Source organism: Bombina bombina, chromosome 4 (genome assembly GCF_027579735.1).
Source record: "Bombina bombina isolate aBomBom1 chromosome 4, aBomBom1.pri, whole genome shotgun sequence".
Lineage (NCBI taxonomy): Eukaryota > Metazoa > Chordata > Amphibia > Anura > Bombinatoridae > Bombina > Bombina bombina.
In genome coordinates this window covers 792,514,256-792,539,769 of record NC_069502.1, presented here as the reverse complement: position 1 = coordinate 792,539,769, position 25,514 = coordinate 792,514,256, and the positions used below count along the sequence as shown (strand labels likewise).

Here is a 25,514-nt window from a genome sequence, read left to right as displayed (position 1 = left end):
ATCAAACATAGATAGGAGTTCAGACAACTACAAATAAATACATTATAACCCCAATACATAATACAGAGAAGAAAAAAAAAAAAAAGGGGGGGTGGGGAATGTTCACCAGTGATCTCCTTCTGCTCTGCACCATCGCATGACTTGAATAGGACTAAAATCTGTGTCGCCTCTTCTGTGGGGAGGGACGCTCTAGAGCCCAAACGGGCTTTCCATTGCCTTGGTGCAGAGCAGAACCCGAGGGCATCTCATCCGAACTGTTCAAACCACCACTGATTACTATTGCAAGTTCGCCCAAACCTTAAAACTAGAAATATTTAACAGTTAAACATTGGTGTATCCTGCATGAGCAGCACTCAATGGAGAAACATTAACAAATGGCCTGAACATCAATAGCATGGGGGGAAGGGGAGAGAAAAAAAACAAAAAAAAACAACAACCAACAATCTTATACAAGTTCACATCAACTTTAAATTAGAACCTTAACTATGAAAACGGGGTATAGAGAACCCCCATCTCATAGAGTGATATATATATGCCCCTCATTTTCTGTACTCTTTCATTTTCACCTCGTTCCTATGACCTGTCTGTCATTTACTCCTTCACCTCTATTACACAACCCGCTGGACCTTGCATCATATAGAGTCAATAAAGTTATAGGGTTGGTATGAGGCTGGACAGGATTTTAAAGGAAAAGATCAAAAGGGAATTATTTTGTCCAGAGAGAACCAGTCTATGGTTTAGCAAGCCAGCCTGTTAAAGGAAAAAACATGGGACCACACAATAGCAATAAACACAATCCCCCCTTTTTCAAACAAAAATACTTATCGTCCTGGGTTAATCAGTCACTCAGAATCTGGAGCAGGAGACTCAGGCCGGGGTAAACCAGCCGAAGAGGGTGAGGTAGTGTCCGAAGGCAAACTGGATGCAGAAGACAGTGTCTTATGGGTGGACAGTCTCTGTGGTAGAGGCTGCCATGCAGAAGCAGGCCTAATTAAAGTGGACTGCATTTCCAATGGAGCAGCTACTGAGGTTGTAGAAGGATTCTCCACTGAAGGTGAAGAACGACCCCTGGGCCCGGGTGTATGTAGCAGTTCCCATTCTTTAAGATAATGCCGGGCCCTATCTGGAGTGTTAGCTGCATAGAGGCGGCTGTCCTTGTGAATAAGAAGCTTCGTTGGGTATCCCCACCTGTATTTAATTCCGTGCTGTCGAAGGATTTTGGTGATTTCCCTGTATGTGGCTCTCTTCTGGATGGTAAACTGTGAGAGATCTGGAAAAACTTGAATGCCCTGAAACTTTTCTGGTAGAGTAGGGTTGGAAAACATCGCTTTGGCAATCTGTTCTTTATATGTGAAAAAATGGAAACGGGCAATCACATCTCTGGGGTTTTCAGATGAAGTATTTCGACCTCTGGGTAGTCTGTGGGCTCTGTCCAGCAGGTTTTCATTAGGTAGCTGTGGTGGCTTGAGGAGGTCACAAAACTCTGCTAGGAAAGACTCCAAATCAGCAACCGGGATTTCCTCAGGGATCCCTCGGAATCTGAGATTGTTGCGGCGGGAGCGGTCTTCGATGTCTGCCATCTTTGCTTCCACCGTGTCAAGCATATCCACTACTACATGAGAATGGTTGGAAAGATGAGCCTGCTCAACCGCCAGATCTTCCTGTTTTTGCTCTAAGGCTTCAACCCTCTCGCTGATTATACCAATGTCTTTTCTTAAGTCAGCTATGGAACTTTTGAAAGTTTTAGTGAGAGAGTCTTGTAGGTTAGTGATTTTTTGTGTAATTGTATTGACAATTTCAGACGCCATAGTGGATGGGAGTTCTCCCGTTGTCTGAGAATACTGGTCAAGTGAATCACTGTCCATAGATGGAGGGATATTAGAGGTCTCCGTGTTCAACTGTCTGTCTAGCTGGGATTTAGGTTTAAAATGGTCAGACATGGATTTTTTGTATTCAGCTTGGTTCACAGTCTTACGTCTAGAGCCCAGTGGCATGATAGGAAGGTAATTGCGGCCCAATCCCGCTCTGACTGTATAAAGCAGGCACAACTATGAGTGACCAATGTCCCAGGAAAGGAGTAGTAGTCAAATATGGAAGTTTAGAACATAGCAAAAATAAAGAGGGGTAGGAACCCCTCTTCCATTTCCCCCAGACCACCTGGGTGTTTACATGGTTTTGTCCATTTGGGCCTTCTAGCCCTGTATATATAGCAGGTATAGAGGCTTTCTGAGTGTGATAAATACTTAGTAAAGAATACGCCCACTTGGCAGGCCCAAAAAAAAAGTTATCAGTTGTTAGTTATATGCACTCCGGATACAGTTAAATGTCACCATCGATCAGAAAGAGAAGCATATATTCTGTATAGTGATGTTTCCATATAAGTAGCATGAATTAAAGCTGTGTACAATACACGGTAAATACCAATCCCAGTTTTGTCACATAGCTCCCTGTATCATCGCCAGAAAGAAAAACGGTAAATACCAATCCAAATAATGTGTATGGGGTATAATCTTCAGCTTACAAGGTTTTGGGTAAGCACTCACACATAGAGAGAGCAGATCAAATGACAAGAAATCAGTGAAGGTGTGGGGTGATAGCTTCTACTGAACTCCTTTAAAATGTGAAACCGTTGTGTAACAGTCCATGTGAGCTTGTGTCTATACCCAGCAGCTCAGGAGAGGATAGTAAATTCTTTAATTAACTGGACCCAGTAATCACAGGCTATGTGTCCCTTAAGCCAAAGGCTGGTAACTTTCTACTTACACACCGCCACGTGGGATGCTGCAGGGATTACCGTGTCTGTCAGGCTGTCATAGATGGGATTTCAGCCAGTATTTTCACCACTCCTAGGGCTGCCTTTGTTCTGGATGGCCTGCCAGAGGGCTTAGTGTTAGCAGGTGAACTTTAGCTCCTTGGGGCCCAGTACCGAGTGCCGATGTAGGCCGCAGCCGCGGCCTTTCCTGGGAAACGGTCCGGTTCTCTCAGGCGGCCTAATTTTGAGCTCCAATAAAGTTGCAAATTCCGGCATAGGGCAACTTCAAATGGTATCACTAGCTGCCCCAGGTGGTTTGTGGGCAATTTCGCTATGTTTAACTAGCTAAAACGGCCAAAATCTTCCTTTTGTAAACAGAGCTTAGTCTCTGCACGTCCTGCTAGATGCGCTGCAGGCTCCGCCCCCCTTACCATACATTTTATACCTTGCAGTTGGTATAACAAGTCATCGGAAACACATTATGGAGAAAACCAAAGTGATGCATTGCAAAAGCTCTACGAACACAATACATTTTTATAAGAATTTAGATGGTTATTTTGTTAGCTTATTACACATCTCCTTTGCTGTGGCCAATTAGAGAAATTATAACTATGCTCCTACACATATCAAGCAATATTTGTGTAACATGTTGCAGGGTAATTTTCAGGATCCAGCAGTACAATACACATCTGTTTGTCAGTAAAGGAGAAACATTATAAAAGACTATATGACAAATTCAGTCATTCCAACAACTAGTGCAAGATACATTGCATTCTCTTTAGGGGCAGTAAAAAAATAATAACAAAATAAAGTTAATGTCGTTTTGACTGTTGATAACATTAGTTTTTTTGGGGAAACATAAAGTTTATTCTTTATTTGCCTAAGCCTGACATCACTTCAGTTGCCTATTGCTGGTCTGTGTATGATGGGACCAATAACAAAAGGCTGCTGGGAAATAACTGTCTCAGGAGGTTAGCGTTGTGTTGTTATGGTGTTTTCTCACCTCTCCCGTCAGCAGGTAGAGAATCTCCAGGAGGTGATTTAGGATCTGCTCAGGCAGCTTCTTCTTCATCTTGTTCATGGTCAGTGATATTGTGTAACACTGAGACCTGTAACAGTAGCACATACATGACAGAAATTACACATAAGGGATATAATGTCCATACACATACATACCTAAGCACATATATAAACACACACATTACCCCTGAAATACATATGTATACAGGTATACCCCACAAATATGTACATAAACTCACAAATACACTTCATATACATGTATACATTCATAAACATACACACCTGATAATAAAGGCTGTTCTCTGCCACACATACATCCCAGCTCACCAGTACCTTATATACAGATATATAATATTATAGAGAGGTTCCCTCTACCTCACACAAACACAGCCCATTCCCCAGTACATTATATACAGATATATGGTATTATAGAAACATTCCATTTGCCTTACACATACAGCCCCTTTACCAGTATATATATATATATATATATATATATATATATATATATATATATATATATATATATATATATTATAGAGGTTCACTCTGTCTCACATACACAGCCCTCTCCCCAGATATTATATACAGATATATATTATAGAGAGCTTCCCTTTGTCATACACACAGAGCCCTCTCCCCAGTAACTTATATACAGATATACAATATTATAGATGTCCCCTCTGTCTTTCACACACAGCACAATCCTCAGTACATTATATACAGATATATAAAATGATATAGGTTCCCCCAGTACCTTATATACAGATAATTAATATTGTAGAGAGGTTCCATCTGACACACACAACTTTCCCCAGTACCTTGTATTTTGATACATAATATTATAGAGGTTCCCTCTGACACACACACTTCTCCCCAGTACATTGTATACTACATATTATAGAGGTCCCCTCTGACACACAACCCCCTCCCCTGTACCTTAGATATATAATATGACAGAGGTTCCCCCGCCACACACACACAGAGCCCTTCCCCACCCCAGTACCTTATATATATTATTATTATTATAGAGAGGTTCCCCCTAACACATGTACAGCCCCTCTCTAATACAGATATATGGTTTCCTCTGACATACAAATACACACACACACAATCATCTGCACAGTCTGCACTATCTTACTGAGATATTTACTAATAAAGAAACGTTGGTTGTGACCCACACATCTCCCCAGTGCTTTATACACAGACACATCAACAATTATAAAGTTACTTAAATGAAACCACTGTATTGGGTGTTGAGACATCAGCTTGTTCTGTATACAGTAACTACATGACTACAGCGATCTAATGTTACAATACAAACAGCTACAGGAAGCTGCATTACATTTACCCACCCAGCTACTTCCTGTAGTTCTAGTTACTGTGTGGTCGCAGCAGTCATGTGTCGTCAGTGGTCCTTGTTCTGGAAAGGAACTAGCTATTACACTTACACTATCAGGAATCATAAGGAAAGGAGGTAAAGATATTGACTCAGCACCTACTTACCCGTGTGTATATAGTGTGGTAAGTACATGATGCCCAGCACAGACTGTGTGTATCTGTGTTGTGTGTAATATGTGTAACTAACTGTGTGTATCTGTGTCACTTGTGTAATGTATTTAGCTCAATGTTTTTATATGTGTGTTCCGCTCTGTGTTATATGTCTGTGAATAAGCTGCTGTGGAGGGGGCTATATGTGAATGATACAGAGGATCATTTCTAGGGAGGGTCTGTGTGTGAGTCTTGAGACAGAGGGAGCCTTTCTATAGTATTATATGGTAAAATCTTAGTTTAGCGTTCTAAATTATTTTCTCAGCCATATCTTATTTTCCTACAAAAATTGGCGTGGGGGTTCAGATAATGGCTGCCAACAATGCTGCAATGTTTGTGTCTCCAGGAACAAAAAGGGGAGCCATATTTTGGGGTGTAAAGTCCCTGTTTTCCCCATAGACTTTACACAACCAGCCTGCTCTGTTCACCTACATGATACATTGTATCAAACCCTCAGCCTACAGGTTTTTATACATTTGTAACTGTTTACTGTACACAGACACTTAAAGCAGCCCTCTCAGTAACAACTGTACAAACTGCTGAGGAAATAATGTTCACACAGCCTTAAAGGGCAGGATAGCACCTGGTCACAAAGTCTTAAAGGGACAGACAAAAAACCACACAGCCTTGAAAGGGTCAACTAGCACCACACGCACACAGTCTTAAAGGGATAGAGAGCAGTAATGTTCATGCAGCGCAACCTTAAAGGGCAGTTCGACACCTGCGCACAGAGCCTTAAAGGGACAGATCACCTTAATGTGGACGCAGCACAATCTTAAAGGGCAGCTTGACACCTGCGCACACAGCCTTAAAGGGACAGATCACCGTAATGTGCACACAGCGCAATCTTAAAGGGCAGCTCAACACCTGCACACAGAGCCTTAAAGGGGCAGATCACCATAATGTGCACGCAGCGCAACCTTAAAGGGCAGCTCGACATCTGCGCACAGAGCCTTAAAGGGACAGATCACCTTAATGTGGACGCAGCACAATCTTAAAGGGCAGCTTGACACCTGCGCACACAGCCTTAAAGGAACAGATCACCGTAATGTGCACACAGCGCAATCTTAAAGGGCAGCTCAACACCTGCACACAGAGCCTTAAAGGGACAGATCACCGTAATGTGCACACAGCGCAACCTTAAAGGGCAGCTCAACACCTGCGCACAGAGCCTTAAAGGGACAGATCACTGTAATGTGGGCGCAGCGCAACCTTAAAGGGCAGCTCGACACCTGCGCACAGAGCCTTAAAGGGACAGATCACCTTAATGTGGACGCAGCGCAACTTTAAAGGGCAGCTCGACACCTGCGCACAGAGCCTTAAAGGGACAGATCACTGTAATGTACATACAGCGCAACCTTAAAGGGCAGCTCAACACCTGCGCACAGAGCCTTAAAGGGACAGATAACTGTAATGTGGACGCAGCGCAACCTTAAAGGGCAGCTCGACACCTGCGCACAGAGCCTTAAAGGGACAGATAACCGTAATGTGGACGCAGCGCAACTTTAAAGGGCAGCTCGACACCTGCGCACAGAGCCTTAAAGGGACAGATAACCGTAATGTGGACGCAGCGCAACTTTAAAGGGCAGCTTGACACCTGCGCACAGAGCCTTAAAGGGACAGATAACCGTAATGTGGACGCAGCGCAACTTTAAAGGGCAGCTCGACACCTGCGCACAGAGCCTTAAAGGGACAGATCACCATAATGTGGACACAGCGCAACCTTAAAGGGCAGCTCGACACCTGCGCACAGAGCCTTAAAGGGACAGATCACCGTAATGTGGATGCAGCGCAACCTTAAAGGGCAGCTCAACACCTGCGCACAGAGCCTTAAAGGGACAAATCACCGTAATGTGGACGCAGCGCAACCTTAAAGGGCAGCTCGACACCTGCGCACAGAGCCTTAAAGGGACAGATCACCCTAATGTGCACCCAGCGCAACCTTAAAGGGCAGCTCGGCACCTGTGCACAGAGCCTTAAAGGGACAGATCACCGTAATGTGGATGCAGCGCAACCTTAAAGGGCAGCTCAACACCTGCGCACAGAGCCTTAAAGGGACAGATCACCGTAATGTGGACGCAGCGCAACCTTAAAGGGCAGCTCGACACCTGCGCACAGAGCCTTAAAGGGACAAATCACCGTAATGTGGACGCAGCGCAACCTTAAAGGGCAGCTCGACACCTGCGCACAGAGCCTTAAAGGGACAGATCACCGTAATGTGCACCCAGCGCAACCTTAAAGGGCAGCTTGGCACCTGTGCACAGAGCCTTAAAGGGACAGATCACCGTAATGTGGACACAGCGCAACCTTAAAGGGCCGCTCGACACCTGTGCACAGAGCCTTAAAGTGACAGATCATCGTAATGTGCACGCAGCGCAACCTTAAAGGGCAGCTCGGCACCTGCTCACAGTCTTAAAGGGGCAGGCACACACAACCTTTTAGTGAGTTTACACGCACAGTTTTAAAGGGAGCGATAGTATGCATCACCATGTGGACGCAGCACAATCTTAAAGGGCAGCTTGACACCTGCGCACACAGCCTTAAAGGAACAGATCACCGTAATGTGCACACAGCGCAATCTTAAAGGGCAGCTCAACACCTGCACACAGAGCCTTAAAGGGACAGATCACCGTAATGTGCACACAGCGCAACCTTAAAGGGCAGCTCAACACCTGCGCACAGAGCCTTAAAGGGACAGATCACTGTAATGTGGGCGCAGCGCAACCTTAAAGGGCAGCTCGACACCTGCGCACAGAGCCTTAAAGGGACAGATCACCTTAATGTGGACGCAGCGCAACTTTAAAGGGCAGCTCGACACCTGCGCACAGAGCCTTAAAGGGACAAATCACCGTAATGTGGACGCAGCGCAACCTTAAAGGGCAGCTCGACACCTGCGCACAGAGCCTTAAAGGGACAGATCACCGTAATGTGCACCCAGCGCAACCTTAAAGGGCAGCTTGGCACCTGTGCACAGAGCCTTAAAGGGACAGATCACCGTAATGTGGACACAGCGCAACCTTAAAGGGCCGCTCGACACCTGTGCACAGAGCCTTAAAGTGACAGATCATCGTAATGTGCACGCAGCGCAACCTTAAAGGGCAGCTCGGCACCTGCTCACAGTCTTAAAGGGGCAGGCACACACAACCTTTTAGTGAGTTTACACGCACAGTTTTAAAGGGAGCGATAGTATGCATCACCATGTGATGCACGCAGCCTTAAAGGGACGCTCTGTCTTAATGGGACAGTGGCATGTGCACGCACACAAACACACAGGGAACTCTCAGCCTTTAAAAGGACAACTTGCACCACACGCATACAGCCTAAAGGAGACAGATCACCGTAATGTTTACGCGCACAACCTTAAAGGACAGCTCGGCACCTGCGTACACATTCTTTAAGGTACTGGCACACACAACCATTAGTGGTTAAATGCACACCGCCTTAAAGGGATGCTCTGTCTTAAAGGGGCATGTGCATGTGCACAGCCTTTAAAAGGACAACTTGCACCATAACCACACAGTGTTAAAGGAACAGCTCACACCATGCACACCTAGTGCAGCCTTAAAGGGCAGCTCACCGCCTGCTCACACAGTCTTAAAGGGGCAGGCACACACAACCTTCAGTGGGTTAAGTCACACCACACGCACACAGTCTTAAATGGAGCGATAACAGTATACATCCGCACGCAATGCACACAGCCTTAAAAGGAACATCTCACACCATGCACAGTCTTTAAAAGGCTGTGCACGTGCCCCTGCCCCTTTAAGACAGAGCGTCCTTTTAAGGCGGTGTGCTTTGCGTTTGGATGCATACTATCGCTCCCTTTAAAACTGTGTGCGTTTAACGCGCTACGTGAACATTACGGTGATCTGTCCCCTTTAGGCTGTATGCGTGTGGTGCAAGTTGTCCTTTTAAAGGCTGAGAGTGCTCTGTGTGTTTGTGTGCATGCACGTGCCACTGTCCCGTTAAGACAGAGTGTCCCTTTAAGGCTGCGTGCATCTCATGGGGATGCATACTATCGCTCCCTTTGAAACTGTGCGTGTAAACTCACTAAAAGCTTGTGTGTGCCTGCCCCTTTAAGACTGTGAGCAGGTGCCGAGCTGCCCTTTAAGGTTGTGCTGAATCCACATTACGGTGATCTGTCCCTTTAAGGCTCTGTGCGCAGGTGTCGAGCTGCCCTTTAAGGTTGCGCTGTGTGCACATTACGGTGATCTGTCCCTTTAAGGCTGTGTGCGCAGGTGTCGAGCTGCCCTTTAAGGTTGCGCTGCATGAACATTACTGCGATCTGTCCCTTTAAGGCTATTTGCATGTGGTGCTAGTTGACCCTTTCAAGGCTGTGTGTTTTTTTTGTCTGTCCCTTTAAGACTTTGTGACCAGGTGCTATCCTGCCCTTTAAGGCTATGTGAACATTATTTCCTCAGCAGTTTGTACAGATGTTACTGACAGGGCTGTTTTAAGTGACTGTGTACAGTAAACAGTTACAAATGTATAAAAACCTGTAGGCTGAGGGTTTGATACAATGTATCATGTAGGTGAACAGAGCAGGCTGGCTGTGTAAAGTCTATGGGGAAAACAGGGACTTTACACCCCAAAATATGGTTCCCTTTTTGTCTTTGTTTTTTTTTTTGTCTCCTAGAGACACAAACACTGCAACATTGTTGGTAGCCATCATCTGAACCCCCACTTTACCTATTATATATCTGTACATTAGGTACTGGGGAGGGGTTATGTGTGTGAGACAGTGGGAGCCTTAGTTTAAAGGGACAGTATACACTATTTTTCATTTAATTGCATGTAATAGACACTACTATAAAGAATAAGATGCACAGATACTGATCTAAAAATCCAGTATAAAACCGTTTAAAAACTTACTTGGAAGCTTCCAGTTTATATCTATTAAAATGGTCGCTGGAACACCCACTGCAAGTGGGAAATAACAGACCCTCCCCCTTCCTTTGCATATGAAAAGACTCTTTACACAAACAGGAGCAAGCTGGAGTAGGTATACATCAGTATTCACCTAAAACTTTGGGGCTTGTTTAGGAGTCTACAAAATCAGAGCAATGTTATTTAAAAATAAACAAAACTATTCATTTAAAAAAAAAAAACTGTTTGGGCTATATAAATGGATCATCTACAAAACATTTATGCAAAGAAAAATCTAGTGTATAATGTCCCTTTAATATTATAAATCTGTATATAAGGTACTGGGAGGGGCTGTGTGTGTGAGATAGAGGGAGCCTTTCTATAATATTATATACTAGTCTTAAAGGGATACTAAACCCAAATATTTTCTTTCATGATTCAGACAGAGTATGCAATTTTAAGCAACTTTCTAATTTACTCCTGCTATCAATATTTCTTCGTTCTCTTTATTTAAAAAAAACAGCAGGAATGTAAAGCTTAAGAGCCGTCCCATTTTTGGTTAAGAACCTGGGTTATGCTTGCTTATTGGTTTGCTAAATGTAGCCACCAATAAGCAAGTGCTATCCAGTGTTCTGAACCTAAAATGTGCTGGCTCCTAAGCTTTAAATTCCTGTTTTTTAAATAAAGATAGCAAGAGAACGAAGAAAAAATGATAGTAGGATTAAATTAGAAAGTTGCTTAAAATTGCATGCTCTATCTGAATCATTTAAAAAAATTGGGTTTAGTATCCCTTTAAAGCCCATCTCTCCCTCCAAGAACCTTTCCCTACCCTCTGATCCCCTTTCCCTCATCCCTCCTTCCCCCTCCCTGCCGCTCTCAACATTTTTTTTTCCTGCAGCGCAGCGGTCCCCTCCAGCGATGGTCCGCCTCCCTGCCATTACCCTCCCACACCACCAACGATCGGCACCACCGCTACCTGAAGCAGAGAGGGAGACAGAGTGGGGCGTGCAGAAATAGCACAATCTCGCTACTTTTAGCGTAATAGTGGGAGAGAGAGGTCCACGGCTTAACAACCAGGTATGTTTGTCTCACGCAGTCTCTACTGCACATGACTGCATCGGACACACATACTTGGCCTTTTATAATATAGGATCTGTACATAAGGTACTGGGGAGGGGCTGTGTGTGTGTGTGTGAGACAGAGGGAGCCTTTCTATAATATTATATATCCGTACATAAGGTACTGGGGAGGGGCTGTGTGTGTGTGTGAGACAGAGGGAGCCTTTCTATAATATATATCCATACATAAGGTACTGGGGAGGGGCTGTGTGTGTGTGTGAGACAGAGGGAGCCTTTCTATAATATTATATATCCGTACATAAGGTACTGGGGAGGTGTTGTGTGTGTGAGAGAGACAAAGGGAACCTCTCTGCAATATAATGTGTATGTTATAAAAATTATACAAAAATCTAACTTTTTTTTTTTTTTTTTGCATTTCTTATGATGTATTTATGTAAACTAAAGTAAGATGGCACTTCTCTGTAGTGTTATATGTCTGTGTATCGGGGGCTGTGTGTGTGACAGACGGTACCTCTCTTTATTGTTATATGGATGTGTATAAGGTGCTCTGTTTGTGTAACAGATTGCACCTCTCTATTGTGTTATGTCTTTGTATAAGGCACTGGGAAAGGGTTGTGTGTGTTTGAGCAGAGAAAACGTTTCTATAATATTATACATTTTATACAAGATATAGGAGAGAGGGCTATGTGTGTAAGAGAGAAACATGGATCCTTTCATATTATATATTGGTATATAAGGTGCTGGGAAGAGAGGCTGTGTGAGTGAGAGGTAGAGGGAATTTCTCTAAAATGTTATTATATATCTGTATATAAGGTATAGGGAGAGGTGTGTGTGACAGAGGGATCCTCTATATAATGTTATATATCTTTATATTAGGTACTGGGGACTCGGGAGGGGACTCTGTGTTATGAGGCAAAGGAAGCCTCTGTGTAATATATATTTGTACGTAACATGCTTAGGGTTGCTTTCCTGTCTGGGATTGACCTGGACAGTCCGGGTTACAAACTGTTTGCAGGGTTTACAGCTTTACACAACTCCAGACATGCAAATGTCCACGTTTACAAGATGGTCCCTGCACTTCTCTTCTGAGTCCACCCACATCCACCATTCCCTCTAAACTACAGTATTTTTCTACAGTGCCTCCTCTAGCAGCAACACTGTTGCTGTAAAAAGCGTGACGGAATCACTGAATACCTTCTCGTACCTTGTTTTCTCTTACACGTGGTGCTGTCATCTGAGGCAACATGCTGCATGATTTTCAGACAGGAGGCCAGAGAGAAAATGAATTATGGTAAGGGTATAGGCAGCTGGGATTTGTTAGGTTTATTACTTATCTTGCATAGTGACCTTTATGTGTGCTTGGGTGGACAAGTATGCTCCCAGCCTCACCCCCCTCCTCACTAATGACCAACTAACTAACATTGCATCTTTTCTTCTTTAGAAGGTAGTCTTATGTCCTGCAGATAAATTTTAAGGCACTTTTAATTCACTTCTATTTTTAATTTTATTTTGATCTCTTGGTATCCTTTGTTGAAAAAGAATATTTATGTACATATCCTATACTACTGGGATGTAGCTAGTGATTGTTAGGTATAAACATTTGTCTCTTGTCATTGGGTGGTTAGATGTGTCCAGCTAGCTCAGTAGTGTATTGCTAATCAAGGGAACCAACGAGAATAAAGCAAATTTGATAATAGAAATAAATTGGAAATTTGTTTAAAATTGCATGCTCTATTAGAACCATGAAAGAAAAATGTTGGGTTTCATGTCCCTTTAAGCTGGCATTAATGGTGTTAATGGTGGTAGGGTCCCCTTACACAGTTTGAATGCTTGTGTGCATGTGAATATCAGTTTCTGCCTCTGTGTGTATGTAGATGTCTATATCCCTGATTGTGCATGTGAATATCTAGGGGTGCCTGTTTGTGTATTGCTTTTCAGTGTGGATGTCTATGGGTACCTGTGTGTGTTTTTGTTGTATGGGTGTGTGTGTGGACATATGGGTTCCTTATTTAAAATAAGTGACAGGAAACGGCTGATAGCACTTTAAATTTTGGGGGTAGGGTTGTTATTATGCCCTGGGAGACTGCTATAGATATCTGGTGTGTACAATGCAAGAGCCACCAAACAAAGAACCTGAATTTGAGTGAACACAGTGATGGAAAAGGAGAAAAGGATTCACCTTGAGCTTCGGAATAGGACAATTGCCGATAAGTGGGTTCTGGTGGATATTAGTTTGTTGTCAAAACCAGTGTTACATTTTTTTAATGGCTGCAACATCCATCACTTAACCCCTTTGTTGTCTTACAGGACTGTGACACATTGTATAGCAGGAATTTAACTACGTATGTGTTTCATGCAACAACTTGCTTCACAAATAGCTCTACAGCATGGCATACTTATTTCCCTTTTTTAATGGCCCCACAGTGAGAGTGAGTGTGTGTGTGTGTGTGTGTGTGTGAGAGAGAGAGTGAATGAGTGTGTGTGAGAGAGAGTGAGTGTGTGTGTGTGCCTATGTGCGAGTTTGTGTATGTGTTATTATGTGTAGTCTATAGTCTGCTTGAAACTTTTTCACTGCTGATGTCTGAGGAAAGGGTTAACGACCTGACACGTCATAGTTCAGATAAAGAAGTTTGTGTATTCACAGCGGAGAGTGCGGGACCTGTATATATATTTTTATATATATATATATATATATATATATATATATATATATATATATATATATATATATATATATATATATATATATATATATATATATATATATATATATATATAGATGCTCAAAAAACAAAGTATTGCAGTATGCAGTGATACCTTTTTTATTGGACTAACATAATATTTAAAAGACAAGCTTTCGGGAGTTTTCCTCTCTTCCTCAGGTCTGAAGCAATACTGATCATTCTGATATAGATACACATCAAATACAACAAATGGAAGGGAGGAAGGGGGGTGAGAGGGGGGGGTCATAAAAGCAGAGAATGTGTCTGAAGGAGAAAATAGCTGAGAATAGCCAGAAAGAATAAATAAACAGAGGAGAGTAAATAGGTCAGATGAGAGGAAAAACAAAAAGGAAAAAGAAACCAATATAGGACAATAAGATGAGAGATTATAGAAAGTTATGGTAGTGTGTGAGAAAGCCAGAGTCTACATTAAGTCCTTCATTTCTGGTATTGAAATGTGTGATCATTTTCATCTCAAACGTCTTTCGTTCATGAGAGTCTTTGAAATTCCCTTTAAGAATTTTAATCCTGAGGTTAAGGATGGAGTGACCAGTCTGGGTGAAGTGATGACCAACAGGGGTACAATATTCATTTTCCTTGTGGTTTTTGATCGAGTGTCTGTGTAGATTCATTCTGAGATGCAGCTTTAGGCCAGTTTCTCCAATGTAGCAACCTCTGTCACAGAAGGTTACCTCTGTCTACAGAAGGTTACAGACAGTTGTCTGATGTAAACTACTACAAAAAACTGGACACGGACCCCACCAAGGAATATTCAGCTAAACTCACAAAACTTATCAAAACATTTCCTAAACACATACAGCAAGAATTAGAAAATCTGGTACCTTCCAATCCTCAGATGGGTACTTTCTACATGCTACTCAAAATCCACAAGCCAGGAAACCCAGGACACCCCATTATAACAGGTATGGGAACACTTACTGAACAAATATCTGGCCTAATAGAAAACATTCTTAAGCCTCTTGTTATTAAGACTGATAGCTTTATACAGGACACTACAGACTTCCTTAATAAACTTAACCAGATAAATGAACTACCTAGAAACACTATACTAGTTACTGTGGATGTGGAATCCTTATGCAGCAACATCCCGCATAAGGATGGTATTGAGGCCTGCAGTAAATTTCTCTCATCCCACCAAACAACACACAAATATGATAGTGTAACTATTGCCCAGCTTATAGAATTCATACTCACACACAACTATTTCAGTTTTAACAACAATTACTACCTACAAATGACAGGGACAGCGATGGGCACAAAAATGTCACCACAATACGCCAATCTTTTCATGGCGTACCTAGAATACAGATTCTTATGTACTCAGCCCCACAAACCATATACATATTATCGTTACATCGATGATATTTTCATAATATGGACAGAAGGAGAAGAAAGCCTCTTAGATTTCCACAAATCATTTAATTCATTTCACCCGTCAATAAACCTTAAAATGGACTTTTCAAATCATAGTGTGAACTTCTTGGACTGCACAATAACTGTCACCAATGGCATCCTTCATTCATCTATATACAGAAAACCCACAGACAGGTACAGCTACCTCCACAATTCCAGCTTCCATCCCAATCACACCAAACAAGGTATCATCTACAGCCAAGCTATCAGATATCACCGCATTTGCTCTGACACAAAAGACAGAGATAAACACCTGAGTACACTGTCAGAGTCATTTAGGCAAAAGGGCTACAAGGAAAGAACAATATCTAAAAAAATCAAATCTGCCCTAAAAACACCACGGGAAAGACTCCTACAATACAAAGAAAAGGAAAACAAAACAAGAACCCCTCTAGTAGTCACTTACAACCCTACTCTAGAAGGAGTGCGCAAAATTATTAAAGAGCTACAACCACTAATTTCAGAGGACCCCACACTCAAAAAAATATTTCCTGAACCCCCCATACTAGCATTCAAACAACCGCCTAACCTGAGACAGAGATTGGTCCGCAGCAAATTAACCACAGAACAGAAGCGCACACAGAATGGCACTGCACGATGCAACAAATCACTCTGCAAACTGTGTCAACATATATGTGACAACAACACAGCCAGACACAACAACGCGTCATACAATATTAATGGATCCTATTTGTGCTCATCTGCTAATGTGGTGTACATGATACAGTGTACAGCGTGTGACAGAGGTTGCTACATTGGAGAAACTGGCCTAAAGCTGCATCTCAGAATGAATCTACACAGACACTCGATCAAAAACCACAAGGAAAATGAATATTGTACCCCTGTTGGTCATCACTTCACCCAGACTGGTCACTCCATCCTTAACCTCAGGATTAAAATTCTTAAAGGGAATTTCAAAGACTCTCATGAACGAAAGACGTTTGAGATGAAAATGATCACACATTTCAATACCAGAAATGAATGACTTAATGTAGACTCTGGCTTTCTAACACACTACCATAACTTTCTATAATCTCTCATCTTATTGTCCTATATTGGTTTCTTTTTCCTTTTTGTTTTTCCTCTCATCTGACCTATTTACTCTCCTCTGTTTATTTATTCTTTCTGGCTATTCTCAGCTATTTTCTCCTTCAGACACATTCTCTGCTTTTATGACCCCCCCCTCTCACCCCCCTTCCTCCCTTCCATTTGTTGTATTTGATGTGTATCTATATCAGAATGATCAGTATTGCTTCAGACCTGAGGAAGAGAGGAAAACTCCCGAAAGCTTGTCTTTTAAATATTATGTTAGTCCAATAAAAAATGTATCACTGCATACTGCAATACTTTGTTTTTTGAGCATCTATCTACTGGACTAACACGGCTACTCCAATCTTCACTATATATATATATATATACAACACACAGAGAAAACCCAGCACTCACTTACAAGCTCTCAGCTAAGATTTAAAAGCAAAAATGGAAAGGTTAGTCGCCGCATCTGGCCAAATGGGACAAGCTCAGGTACCACGTCAAGGTCCTCTCCAATACCTGAGACCCTAAAACAGCCACACAATGCAAGCTTTCAAATCCAAACAAACTGAAAACAAGGGAAGGGTGCACAGGAATATGTAACCACCCTAGACATATACAAAACACGGAAGGGAACTGCACTCTCATACCGGACCGGGTACACATCCCATGACCCTGCAACATGCTCAGCCCTGGGTGCCACTGGCACTCACAGGAAGCTGTGCTGTCCCCAGAGCCACAAGCAGTTAACCCCAGACAGGTCTGGGTGCAAGAACCATAGGGAAAATTACAAAACAAATTAATACAACACACAGAGAAAACCCAGCACTCACTTACAAGCTCTCAGCTAAGATTTAAAAGCAAAAATGGAAAGGTTAGTCACCGCATCTGGCCAAATGGGACAAGCTCAGGTACCACGTCAAGGTCCTCTCCAATACCTGAGACCCTAAAACAGCCACACAATGCAAGCTTTCAAATCCAAACAAACTGAAAACAAGGGAAGGGTGCACAGGAATATGTAACCACCCTAGACATATACAAAACACGGAAGGGAACTGCACTCTCATACCGGACCGGGTACACATCCCATGACCCTGCAACATGCTCAGCCCTGGGTGCCACTGGCACTCACAGGAAGCTGTGCTGTCCCCAGAGCCACAAGCAGTTAACCCCAGACAGGTCTGGGTGCAAGAACCATAGGGAAAATTACAAAACAAATTAATACAACACACAGAGAAAACCCAGCACTCACTTACAAGCTCTCAGCTAAGATTTAAAAGCAAAAATGGAAAGGTTAGTCACCGCATCTGGCCAAATGGGACAAGCTCAGGTACCACGTCAAGGTCCTCTCCAATACCTGAGACCCTAAAACAGCCACACAATGCAAGCTTTCAAATCCAAACAAACTGAAAACAAGGGAAGGGTGCACAGGAATATGTAACCACCCTAGACATATACAAAACACGGAAGGGAACTGCACTCTCATACCGGACCGGGTACACATCCCATGACCCTGCAACATGCTCAGCCCTGGGTGCCACTGGCACTCACAGGAAGCTGCAAACTCTTTTCCAAAGTGGGTAGTTTAATAAGCAGACAAGTGGAAGACACAGTCACAGTGTGCAGGGTTGGATCTGACGCGTGTCCCGCATGCTCACATGCGCTTCATCAGAGATCTACAGGTGTTCACCTGTTGTCAGATTAAATACTGGTATTAGCCAATAGTGTGTAGGTAAAGCCTAATTAGTGTGGTGTGACAAAATGTTTAGTGAAAAAAGTGTTGTGTGCAGACAACAAAAATAAAGTGAGTATAAAATTTTCAAAGAGATAAGTGTTGTTAAATAATAATGTGATAGGCAATATATCTGAGTCTAAAAAATTGACATAATTATATATTTCTATAATAAGGTTAAAAGGTGGTGAAGTGTTTCTAAAAGCTAAATGCACAAATTTGATAAGGATAAGAGCACAACAATGTTTAAAGTCACCGCAGTGATAAAATAATAATAAAGGAAGGGAATTTTTTCAAAGTTGCAATTTTAACATACAAAGCATATATCTAAGCACAAAAATAAAAAAAATGGCAACATATTATTTAAGAAAAAATAATAAACTTTTTCTCTAATGACTACTACTGGGCGCTACCCAAAACCAAAATAATTTTTGTTTTAATTTATTTTGTTTTATTTTGTTTTGTTTTTTTTTATTTTTTTTTATAAATGTGTATTTAAATTTGTATTTAAATGCTGCCTAAGTGTATTAATTGTTTATTTCAATTTACTTTTGAGTTTAACAAATTGGCAGCGTTGGTAGTCATAATTAATATGGTACTTGGGGAATTATGAAATATATGAAATGTATGAAATATGATGTTCCTGCCAACCTGAGTAGTAAAGGCATTAATGTTGTGAACACTAGCTATCCCATAAACAAGATCTAACTAGTTGTTGGGTTCCTAGATGGTAAAGAAATGATGTAGAGGAAGGTAATCTTTATTGGGGACAATTCTAATTTGGCGTGTATATAGTAAATACTTGTGGACTGCCTGTTGTACCCGAATCCTAGGTGTACCTATTTATAAGACACCTAGGGAGCTACCTAAGTTGTACATCAAAGAACTATTGGGCCTATGATGGTAATAACATCCTATAGGTCCAATTAAAGATTTACATATAAAGATAATTACTATCTAGGGTGGAACACATAAAGGTCGTGCTATAGATGTATAGAAACTGTGGTGGACTGATAATAATAAAAATAAAAAAAGTTATATAATAAAGTGTACCTAAAATAAACCTATATATTAAAGAAATTAAAATGTTAATAAAAATAAGAGAATATATGTAAAACCAGTGAACACTCGTTAGTTGGTATTTGTTGTATTTATAAGTGCCCAGGGATAATGGGACTACCTGCAATAATTAATAAGGGAGAAAGATGGACTCTGACAGATGATATGTTTCTAATGACAATAAGGAGGGGACTTGTAAATTAGTCTATAAATAAATCAAGATCTTGCCTCATTATATATATATATATATATATATACATAATTTAAGGTACCGGGGAGGGGTTTTGAGACAGAGGGACCCACTCTATAATGTTATATATCTGTATATAAGATATTGGGGAGGGGGCTCTATGTGTGTGTGTGAGGCAAAGGAAACCTCCCTATAATATAATATGTATGTCATGAAAATGCATTTGATATGATGGCCTTTGATGATATTTGGGTATTCTTGTACACTAAAATATTTTTTTTTAAAGTGTTTGGTTAGCTGTAAAAAAAAACAGTATAACTTGTGTCAGTAACTCACAAAAAATTCTCAGTTATGGGTGATGCTCATCTATAATTCATAATTTCCCCTATGACAATAAAATGTACTCCTCTCCTCTCTCTGTATTTAGGCTCCTATTACTGTGAAGATCATGTACAAAACACATCACTGCATTTACGAGTAAAGGAGAAAAATTCAGTTGTACTGAACAAGACAATGTCTGACAAGAACCAAACCTCAGACCTTCCGAATGCACATGGAGGTAAGCAGGACATCAAATGCATTTCACTTGGTTTTGTCATCAGAATGGGATATTTACATTAACCAACCAGAAACCTCAGGGATCTAATTGTCTTAAAGGGACATAATGGTCAATAGTGTGCTAGCACTGTACAGCCTTTCTGCTACTGAATAACAGTTTTTACTAAGCTGCTGCTTTAGTCTTGTTGTTAATGATGCGCTCAGCACCATGTGCACTCTAGGGAGCATGGGACAAAGCACAATTTTACACAAAAACAAGAGGTGTTTAGTGTCCTTTTATGTTTAAATATTTTTTATTGATAACATAAATCTTGTATACTTACAATACAAAGGCTGATCAACCATTTCTCCAGAAACATAATCATCAAGATAACAGTGGATGATAATCCCAATGTACCCAAGCAATGCTCCCCACCATCCTCCCTCACATCCCAATACCTTTCATAGTCCCAAAGAGATCTAACTTTGTGTGCATTGGGTGCCGGAACACTGCACCAACATCCAGAGACATCCAAATTGAGTCTTTGTATCCTGGAGGTTGTTCCAAATTGATTGTTACAAAATAATTATCATATGTGACTGTTGCTCAGTAATAAAACAGCAAAAAAACAAGGTTGATAAATTCTAAATAAGTAAACATTTAGATTAAGGTATATAATTTTCCTCAAAAATTCTTTTTCAAACATAATGATTTCAGAAAAGGGTAGGGGGGGGGTAGGGGGGGGGGAAAGGGAAAAGGAGGGGGAAATAGTGTCCCCCCTCCCAGCGATCCTCCAAGGCCTACGGAAGTTATTCAAATCCAGCCTCTAGGGGTTAAGTCGGCCAGCTCTTTCTCCTCTGGGGAGTGTTGCATTACTGATCCAGTAGTACCATGTCTTCTGAAAAGAGGCCCTGTTGTTTAGCGTGTCTGTTGCGTATTCATACATAGTGTAGGTGTGGCATATTTTATTGTATACTTCTAACCATGGTGGTGATCCTATCTTCCAGTATTTTGCAATGCATACCCTTGTCACCGTGCACAGAATTCTGATGAATGTGTTGATGTATCTGTGGAATCTATCTATGTTGTCGTGTAGTAAGGCTTGTTGGATAGTGAGTGTAACCTCTTCTTCTAGTAGTTGGCTAATGAGAGCGGAGAGTTTTTGCCATGTCCCCTGTATTTCCCTACACTCCCACCACATGTGTTTATAGGATCCCAGCTCTCCGCATCCTCTATAACATAGGTTGCTGCTATGTGGTTGTATATGGGCCGTCCTCACTGGGGTTAAGTACCATCTGAATAGGGTCTTTGTAACATTTTCCTTCAGATCCATGCTAATTAACCCTTTATCAGCTCTTTGGAATAGTTCCTCCCATTCCTGTACTTCCTTACTTATGTTCAAGTCTTTCTCCCATTTTGCCATTATCATGGATTTAGATCTGTTTGGAGGTGTCTGTAGTGTTATGTATATTTTAGAGATATTGTGTTTGGTCCTTGTGAGGCTTGTGCCATAGGTCTCTAACACCGTATTTTGTCCCTTTTTTGAGTTTTTCAGGAATAAGTGTAAGGAGGAGCGTAACTGGAGATATAGGTACCAGTGGAGCTTAATAGGAATTAGTTTTGTCTGTAGCTGGCTAAAAGGAAGTAATTGTCCCCCCTGTATTACATCCGCTACTCTGTAAAGCCCCTTGTTTTCCCATTTGGTCACTAGTCTACTAGAGTCTCCTGATAAGAGGCATCTGATTGGTATCATTAAAGAGAATTCCGGGAACAGGTCTGCTCTTTTAAGTGTCTGTGTCCAAGTCTTTATAGTCATGTCCGTAGTGTATGTTTTGGTGTATGTCTTAGCTGGGTGATTGGTTTGTGCGTCCCATAGAATCGAGTCTCTTTCCTCCCATCCCCCCAGTTCCATCTCCAGGAACACCCAGGTGGCCTCTTCCGACCTTCTCAGGAGGCAGGAGTCTTGGGCTAGTCTGGCCGCTTTATAGTATTCCAAGAGATCTGGGGCTCCCACTCCCCCCGCCGCTCTACTCCTACAGACACTTGTTTTGCTATTCTGGCCGATTTTGGCCCTCTAATAAAGGCTAATATATCAGCCTGTAGTTTAACAATATCTGTTTTGATCAGTTTGATGGGGAGGGCCAGAAAAAGGTATAATATGCGTGGGAGTATGTTCATTTTGATCAGCGCCACTCTACCCATCCAAGAGAAGCCACACATACGCCACCCTGCCAGATCTTTTCTGAATTGGCTGAGGAGCGGAGTATAGTTGTATTTGTACAATAGTTGCATCTGAACCGGGAGATTGATACCTAAGTATCTTATTGTTTTGGGAGCCCACCGAAACTCAAAGTTGAGTTCTATTATTTTCCGCGTGTGTGGGGGAATGGCCACCGGGAGGAGTTCGCTTTTTTTCCACATTTATTTTGTATCCCGATATATTTGAAAATTCACCCAGTAACAAATGTAGATTAGGAAGTGATATGAGTGGCTTAGTGATGGTGAGCAAGATGTCGTCCGCAAATAAAGAGATTTTGTATTCAGAGTGGGCTGCCTGAACTCCCGATATGTCCGGATGGCCCCCGAATCTTGGCCGCCAGTGGTTCAATACAGAGGGCGAATAACAGGGGCGACAGAGGGCACCCCTGTCTTGTCCCGTTCAGTATGGGGAAGGAATTGGATCTGTACCCCCCCGAAGTCACCTGGGCCCGTGGGTTGGAGTAAATAGCCCGCAGAGCGGACAGAAAAGTGTCTCCGAAGCCCATTTCTTCCATGACTGCAAACATATATTTCCAGTCTATCCTATCAAACACCTTCTCCGCATCCAGTGATAGGACTAGAGAAGGCGTTTGTGTTTTTTCTAAGTGGTGAACCAAGTTAATCACTCGTCTGATGTTATCTGGGGCTTCTCTATGTTGTATGAATCCCACTTGGTCAGGGTAGACTAGGGATGGCATGATCGGTTTAAGGCGGTTGGCTAAAATTTTTGTAAAGATCTTGAGATCCTGATTGATTAAGGATATAGGGCGATAGTTTCTGCATTTTTTATGGTCCTTATCTGGTTTGGGGATAACTACTATTTTTGCATCTAGTAATTCCCGGGGGATGGGATTACCCTCTAGGATAAAATTACAAAACTTAGTTAAGTGAGGGACAAGTGTGCTTTTGAAAAGTTTATAATACTCTCCCGGGAAACCGTCGGGTCCTGCTGCTTTCCCTGGTTTTAAATCTTTAATGGCCCCTAGGATCTCCGCAGGAGTTATCTGGGCATCAAGGGTGTCTCTTTGTTCTATTGTAAGCGATGTTAGTCTGCAGTCATTTAAGAATTTTCCTGTTTGAGTCACTGTCTCCGCATTGTGAGTCACCTTTTCTCCGTCATAGAGTTTGCCATAAAAATTTGCAAAGGTATCAACTATCTCTTGGGGATGGGAGGTTAGTGTGCCCCCCTCTGTTTCTATTGAGGGTATCGCTGATGCTTTGCATCTCTCTCTAATCCTATGTGCCATAAATCTGTCTGGCTTGTTTGCATAGATAAAGTACTGCGATTTAAGTCGCTGCGCCGCCCTTGCTGCTTGTGTATTTAGTAGTGTGGTTAGTGATTGTTTTCTGTCTTGTAGGTCTCGCAGCGCTGCTGGACTCTTGGTCAATTTGTGCTGTCTCTCCAATACTTCAATATCTTTGTGTAATTGTGCTATGTGGGTTCTATATTTCTTGGTATGTTGAGCTTTGAGTTGGATTAATAAACCTCTAAGCACTGCTTTATGAGCAGCCCAAGAGTACATAGGATTAGTGGTGGAGTCGGTGTTAATAGTCCAAAATTCAGTCATGGCACGGAGTATGTCATTATGGTCTTGGTTGGATCTCAGCAAGGTGGGGTCATATGTCCAAGTCCTGGCTCTATTAATATCCCTTAATCCCTCTAGATCAGCCGAAATTATGGAATGGTCTGACCACACGCAAGCGTGTATGCTCGAGCTTCGTAACATGGGCAGCAGTATCTGGCTTGTATAGATGTAGTCTAGTCTAGTATAGGAGTCATGTGCAGCTGAATAAAAGGTAGTGTCTGTGGTAGTACCATATAGCGTGTTCCATGTGTCCCTAAGAGTGTGTGGTGCAAATGAGTCTTGTATGTCTTTGATAATGCGGTTGTGTCTGTGATGTTTAGGAGTCAGTGTTTTGATATGTGGGGTTTGAATAGGGGTCATAGTTATGTTAAAGTCTCCTGCTAATATAATCTTAGTTTGTGACCAACCTGTCAAGAGTCGGGCCACAGTGGCAAAAAATGTATGCTGGTTATCATTGGGTGCATATATATTACATAGGGTGACCTCACTGTCCAGGATGCGTCCCTTCACTATTAGGTATCTACCTTCAGGGTCGGCTAGTGTGCTGTCATGATGGAACCCTACCGAAGAATGTATCAGGATAGACACCCCTCGAGTCTTCTTGGGTGCTGTGGCGTGGTAGTGTGTGGTGAATTGCTTTGTCCAGTATTTCGGGGGGTTGTCTCTAAGAAAGTGTGTTTCTTGTAGGAACACTATGTTGGCGTTCAGTGCCCTATACTGATTCATTGCCATCCTTCGCTTAATATCAGTATTGAGGCCCCTAACATTGTGAGATATCAGTCTGATTTTGTTATTCATAGGTGTTTGTGTAGGTTTGCATATGTATGATTGGTGGAGTATGCAAGTACATGTATTCTAGACAATGAATTATCTTACCCCAGGAGTTCTGGTCCATTGTAGCGGGTTGTAGTTTATGAGCCTTTATTTCGGAGGGATCGCTGAGAGGGGGAAAAAGAGGAGCAAAGAGTAAATAACAACATATTAAACAGTCAATATATAACTGGTCCCTAACAATGGGACAACTTAACAGTGCCCGAGGGCATCTTAAAGGTTGTGTGATAGCCACTCAACCTTAGGTAGTGGGGGGTATCTGTCCACTTCTTTGAGATATTAGCAGGGCGAGAGTAATCGCAGAGTGCATCTACCCCCCAACCAGCTAGGATAAGTGATGGAAGAATAATATCTGTCCATGATATGGTGTTAATCTCATGTAGTTCAGATAGCTGGTGGGGGTTAGTTCCAAAGGGCGGTCAATGATGCTCAAGTGTTGAGGTCTCATGTCTATGAAGAATGTTTATGGTTTCCCCTTTCTCTAAGTCTCTTGTTGTATGAGAGGGAACCCAAGAGAAAAAAAAAAGAAGGGGGGAGAAAAAAATTCACGATATTTTGTCTCTGGGTTCACTGGTTTTTTGCCTCTTATTATTAACCTTCTGCCAGGTTATTTGGGTTTTGGAGCTCCCTGAGGGTTCCTTCCGTGGTGGTGGTAAATCTTGTTCCGGGAGGGTCGGTGGCTCCAAGCCCAGTAAGTCACATACCTCCGGGATATCCTCTTGATTTTTAATATTTATGGTTTTAGAGTCCTTGAGGATGCTTAAGACAAAGGGGAATCCCCATCTGTAAGGGATTTGCTGTTTGCGTAAGATGGTAGTTAGTGGTCTCAGTGATCCCCTGCGCTGTAGGGTGCGCAGACTCA

At 42.1% G+C, this 25,514-nt stretch overlaps 1 protein-coding gene across 1 annotated transcript in view; it reads left to right on the top strand.

Moving 5' to 3' along the window:
• The first annotated feature begins 5,080 nt into the window (after positions 1-5,080).
• Positions 5,081-25,514, top strand: part of LOC128657863 (gastrula zinc finger protein XlCGF26.1-like) — a 58,728-nt gene continuing 38,294 nt past the window's right edge. Inside the window, exons 1-2 of the mRNA XM_053712292.1 lie at positions 5,081-5,249; positions 19,866-19,997. Coding sequence (XP_053568267.1) covers positions 5,081-5,249; positions 19,866-19,997 — 301 coding nt within the window. The remainder of the gene's footprint in view (positions 5,250-19,865; positions 19,998-25,514) is intronic.